The 6,399-nt window shown below is 37.4% G+C and overlaps 1 protein-coding gene across 1 annotated transcript in view; it reads right to left on the bottom strand.

Annotated features, from left to right (window-relative positions):
* Window positions 1-905: 905 nt before the first annotated feature.
* The window catches only part of WDR36 (WD repeat domain 36), a 32,099-nt gene continuing 26,605 nt past the window's right edge, over window positions 906-6,399 (bottom strand). Inside the window, exon 23 of the mRNA XM_021524786.2 lies at window positions 906-5,114. Coding sequence (XP_021380461.1) covers window positions 4,965-5,114 — 150 coding nt within the window. The 3' untranslated portion in view covers window positions 906-4,964. The remainder of the gene's footprint in view (window positions 5,115-6,399) is intronic.

Here is a 6,399-nt window from a genome sequence, read left to right as displayed (position 1 = left end):
CACACTCTGAAAACATATTTACCTGGGCTTTAACCTTTGCTCCACAGGACAGGAAGGGACATGTTGCATTACAACAGGCTGGTGACTTTTCAGTTCCAGCCATGCTAAACAGATGGAACATTTCCAGAGCAGCAGGAACATCACAGGTTGTAAGAAAAGAATGCCAGGGCTACGTTTTTCAGTGAGCTATACTTACAAAATCTTTTTGAGGCATTTGAATCTGAACAACCCTCAAAAAGTGTTTGGAGTGCTAATGGATGAGATGAGTTGCTAAATTCATGTCTCATTCTGAGACCAATATTGGGCAACTTAAGAGACAGTAAGTGATAGATCTTCAGCTGTGCAGCTGTAAGGCAACTATCAGCTTGGCTACAGGATAACTTATTCTAACTTATTCTATGGATGTTTTCAGGTAACTGCAAAACACCAAAGTGATGTGTGATCCTTCATGGTGAGGACCCTTAAAACATTCATAATCTAACGGTCATAGAGCCAGCACATCTTTAACACACTGGGAAGTAATATGTAATTCCACACAGTCACATAAGCTGTTTCACAAACCAGCAGTGCACACATCAGTGGAGGAAAGTAATTTTTCAGAGACTGCTACCAAACAGCAAAGCTCTGTGATGTGCAACAGAGAGCTCATTTAATCTTCACGGGGAACACAGAATCATACAGTAGAAGATATAACCACCAGGGTAGAAAAATCTTAGTTATTTTATCTTTCACTTTGCTTTTCTCAATTCAGCACTGCTTCACAAAAAGAAAATCACAGGGGCTAAGGACATTTAATGACAGCATTTTGCTCTCTTGCCCTCTAACACATATTGCAAACACATCAAAAACTAAAGGATGCCAGTCTTGCACTGGCATCAAATAAGACACTGATTGGATTCCTCATCTCTAAAAAGGTAAACTACTTTTATTAAAAGATAATTTTTCATAAAACAAATAGTTCTTAAGATACAGATCAGGATATGCTGAGAAGATAAATGTATGATACATCAGCTGACACCAACAGACAACACAATAACTACTTATGTAATAGTGATCCTTGAACAATGCTAAACTCCTTCAACACAGCTCATTAAAAGAGTTCAAATATGCCAGCAAACACTCTGCCTTTTCTAATTCACAGAATGCAAATTAGTATCTTCCAGTGTCCTTACTCTAGGACTACAACACTTGCAGTATAACTTGCACAGATCTTTCTTACATTTTTCTTGAAGAGTTACATTTAAAACGTACAAAATGTTGGAGTGCTTGAAGTCAGATGTATAGGTTGGCTACTGAACAATGTAGCCAATGTAAACATTGGTAGCCTCCTACTCTCTCTTCATGTTTGCAAGCCTAATACCTCTGTAAGATTGAAGGCTTCTTACAGCTCAGAGAAGAGCAAAGTTCACTGTGCAGCATCTGAATCCACTCAGTAGTAAATTCAGGTAGCAAGGTCCAACTACCAGGCTCAAAACAACCAGCAGAACCAAATCTGCCTGGAAAAAATAAGTCAGAAGCAAATAGTGGAAGTACAGAGAACCTAACTTGACAGTACAGCCATGTGCAGGAGCTGCTAAGAGCAGCAGCTGCACTCAGGAACCAAAGGAGCTGAGAAAACCATGGTGAAAAAGAAACACAGGAACAGAAGGTGGGCACAGGCTTGAGAGGAAGCTGGAAGGAGTGCTGTGACACACGAATAACACAGAATTCTAACAGCAAGCTGCTACAAGAGCTAGCTTAAGATGGGTTTGGCATTGTGTAATGGTAAAATCCCCAGTAGCTGCCCTGCTTGGCAGAAAACTCAGTTAACTTGAATATCCCTTCATCCATCTAGCATTTCTTCTACATCCTATTGCATATGCTATTACAAAAGCACCATGCTAATGCAAGTTCTTATGGGCAATAAAGCCAAAATTATAAAATTCAATTTTCACGTGTTACCACTTGTAATCAACAATTTTTGACTATCACAAAATACTGTCCTTTGATGTCTCAGGTAAACGAATAATACAGAATGTAGCAGGTGAAATATCTACTTTCATCTACTAACAGGAGCAAATTGCTTTTTATTCCTGAAGAAGTTTTTATTAACAGCAAGTTGCTCATCATTTTGATATGGGGTAAAAATAAAAGACCAAGAACATGAAGCAATCAGAACTATTGTTGGAAAACTCTACAGCTCTAATAATAGCAAAACACCCCTGAAATAGGAGTGATGAGTAGACATATTGAGAAAAAGACAAGAAAGAAAATGAGCTATCACTTACATTTAAATACTATATTCTGAAAGAAGTTATTGAACTGTTCCATGTGAACTTCAAACATATATGTACATGATATAAGAAACTGCATTAAACACATTTAATGAGGTCATACAGGACTGCAAACACCACATCAACTGTGTTATACATACATTGGTCACAAAAATTACCCTGATGTTTAAGAAGAATACAGCGTGTTTGGCAAAGTTTTTTCTCATGACTACATCAAGCAGACCATGAAAATGGAAGGGGGGGAAAAAACCCTACTCTACAATCCTTACAGGTTATGTAGACAAATCTTGTACAAATAGATTTAAACATCTGTTCCCAGAAAGGGTTTCTGGATGTCAGTGAAAAAGCAGATATGTGCACCCAGTGAAATAAAGTATGTCCTTCATGAGTAGAAACCCTTTTGCCACTGCTGTGAGGCAAAGTCTGTAAAGCATGAAGATTAGAGCACAACTGATAGTCCTCACATTCAAGGAGAGGCATACAACATCAGAAGATAGCAAGTCTGGAGTATATAAACAGAAATACATTATTCCTGTTAATTAAATTGTAGGCCCCATTACTACAGGATGTTGTGAAGGATAAATGGGTTCTAAAAGAGATTAGATGAACTCACAGAGAACAAAAGGTCTGTCACAGAATATTAAACACAACTGTCAGGCTACAGCTGGGCCACAGAAAATCTAATATCTGTCTGCTGAAAGGTGCTGTGATATGCTTGAGAAACAATCACTTTATACACAACCAGGCTACTGTACAACAAATCTTCCTTCCTCCAGCTGGAGACAGAGTAGTGGGCTTGAGAGACCCTTCCTCTGATCAAACAGGAAAAGTTCTTTATCCACTCTTCCTTCTTCCACAGAGGCAGGTCTGCAAATATTGCCTTATTAACCTTTGAACACTTTGTCTTTATTTGGAAAATGATTCTCTAAAATCTAAAGGAGTTATGTGAACACCTGCAATCTGAGAGGTTCATTATATGTTACACTGACATTTAAGGTATTCTGGACAATTTCAGATCAATCCAAAAATTTGGAACAATTTATGGGGTGCCAAGAACCGTATCACCAGAAACTAGTAATTCTGTGGTACAAAGGATTTTCTTAAATCTCAGTAGCAAACTTGGTAAGAAACCTCGTGTGTACATGATGGCTTTAGACTCAAGGACATTAGGTTCAAATTGGACATGAACAGGAAATTCTTCCCTGTAACAATGGCCAAGAGAATCGGTGGATGTCCCATTCCTGAAAGTGTCCAGTCAGGCTGAAAGGGGCCCTGAGCTACCTGGTTTAGTGAAAGGTGTTCCTGCCCATGGCAGGGGTTGGAAGTGGATGATTTTTAAGATCCTCTTCTATTATCGTATGATTTTATGTTTGCAGATAGTTTGTTCCAGTACACATGACTAAAAACAGTTCTACAATGTGATGGCATTAAAAAAAAAGCAGCTATACACTACAACTGACCCACACTAATACTTCAGTCTTCTTTGAAATGCAAAACCTTTCAAGTTTACTCTTTGAAATTGCATATATTTGTATTAGTTACCCTGTTGGTCTGTGCACATAGCTTGAGCATGTGAATACAGCAAAGACCTTGTTCAAGAGATTCTTGTGCAGGGAGGAAGAACTCTCAAACAGCAAAGTTCAAGATAATTTCACTCATGCGGTCCCAAACATCATAATGCTTTGAAACCTAAATACCAATTTGCAAAAATCCCCATCTGATTAAATTAAAAATTCCTCAAAACAAAGTTTTTTTCCGTTATTTTTTTCTCCTTTACCTTAAGACAAGAAACAATTTTCATACAAAACTGGGCCTCCCAAAAATCTGTTCTTGTTTGTTTAGTCCTTTGGTTTTTAGGGTTTTTTTGAAATTCAATCATTGTTAGTACAGCTGGAAATCTTTACGTTCAGAAATAGATGTCCACAAAAGTGAGAAGACCACTGATTTTTACAACCATCACAGGAAAAGTGCTCTAGTTGCAGAGGAAGACAATTTTTAGATTAATTTGCTCTAAACTATTGTTTACAATGTGTTAATAATTCAGACTTTTTGTTTTATTTTTGCATCAACAATGACTTTATTAAGAACAATATAGTTTTTGGCTTCCTGCATGGAAGTTCCCACTTCTTTTTTTCCTCATGAGTTATTTCTTCATTGTGAACTAATTTCACATAGCCATAGAATCAGAGAATCACTGAATGTCTTGGGTTGGAAGGAACTTTAGAGATCATCTACTTGCAACCCCTTCCATGGGTAGGGCACCTTCCACAAGGCCAGGTTGCTGCGAGCCTTGAATCCAAATGTCCACTGACAGCACAGACCAACACAACAGACAACAAATACTTTAGCTGCATGTAGTAATTTTTTCTCCAACTGAAGTGAACAAAAAATAAGCAGTTATGCATGTTCTAAAATACTCTGCCATATGTAGATGAATAAAATACAGCATCAGAAGAACCACCATGCCTGGAAGTATTTAAAAAAATGAGCAGTCTGGCACTTAGTGATATGGCTTAGTGGACAGGGTGGTATCCAGCAGAATGCTGGACTTGAAGGCCTTGAAGGTCTTTTCCAACCTTAATGATTCAATGATTCCAAGACCCAGTATGATTTTTGGAATCCAGTATTTTTGGTAATAAACTGTACTATTCCTCTGAGGGAAATCTTATGCAGACAAAACCCTGAAGTATTTTACAGCAAAGCACTTTTCATGTATGTTAAAACACACAGACTCTGATTGAAGAGAGCCTGCAAGTGAATCCAAGTTTCCTCAAGGTGCATTGACAATTTGGATAATTCTTCCAACAGTTTTGGCTCTGATGAGAGAATCTTAAGATGTAACTGAAAACAAAAAACAAGCAGTTAGTGAAACAAATACAGATTAAAAAATTAAAAGACTGTTTCCCCCATTCCATTCCAGTGCTTTGATTTCAGGAAATGCCTCAAACAGGGAAAGGACTCTTTTCCTTCAATTCATTTCCTCTATTTACTGCCTCCTTTTGCTAATCTTTACAAGCCATTTTTCATGTATTAGATGGGATAAGGCAGAAAAATGCCTTAAATATGCTATGTTTTTACTAGATCATCTTCTGCCAAGGCTGCTGAATCTATTCTCATCACACATTCCCCTAGAGGGCAACTTTCTTCCCTTTCTGACCTGCATTACAAATTGCTTTTTAGGCTAGCAAAGGTTAGACAGGATTATTATTTTAATTATCCATGTTGCACACATCCAAAAGAATGATGCCAGCACACACTATAGTGATAGAGATGGACAAGGTCTCCTTAGGTGACAAACAGCAACCTTGTTAAAAGAGAGAGAAGAGAAACCTTCTGAACTTAATGCCACTTAATGGATGGAATATTTATTTTCCATGCTACAATTTAAATCTAGAAGCCTTGATATTGAGCTTTAGTCCAAAAGATAGTAAGTTCAGTCTGGATACTAGACAAAATTCATTACTGTGAATATGAGGCACTGGAACAGGTTACCCAGAGAAGCTGTGGATGCCCTGGTATTACATGTGTCTGAATGTTTATAACAATGTTTTCCAAGTAAACTGTTATTGATTGCTTTCACATTAATTTATAAATCAGAGTAACTTAAGCACTTGTACACCCAAAGGGCTTAAATCTTCTGCAAAACCACTTTCTCTCTAAGAGTAACTGTTACCCTGCTTTAGTAATTTTAAGTTACACACCCCCTGGAAATTTCATTAGCTCTGTGATACTCAACAGGTAACACAAGAAAAGCAGCCCAATGACATGGAATGTATGTCAGGCATGCAAAGTCTTGTGAGAAATCCAACAAAATGTCTAATTTATTTCCCAACCATTGTGTATTAAATTCTTTGCTTATTGAAGAAATAGCATACCTTAGTTTAACAATTAACAACCACTAAGAAGTTAGGAATGTTAAAAAAAAAATAAAAACAATTCAAAGTGTGGAATACGAGCACAAAACCTGTCTGGCAGGTGCCTCTTCACAACATCTTCTGTTTGGCAAGTTTTTCTTGACTGTCACCAAATGAGTTGCCAAATGATCCGATACATTAAGTTAGACATTCTAAACCCGTTCCCAACCAAAAGCACTTCAGATAATTCGAGCAGACAATTTATACATTTT

This window comes from Lonchura striata, chromosome Z, assembly GCF_046129695.1.
Source record: "Lonchura striata isolate bLonStr1 chromosome Z, bLonStr1.mat, whole genome shotgun sequence".
Classification (NCBI taxonomy): Eukaryota; Metazoa; Chordata; class Aves; order Passeriformes; family Estrildidae; genus Lonchura; species Lonchura striata.
The sequence above is the reverse complement of the archived record's forward strand: the minus strand, read 5'-3'. Positions and strand labels throughout refer to the sequence as shown.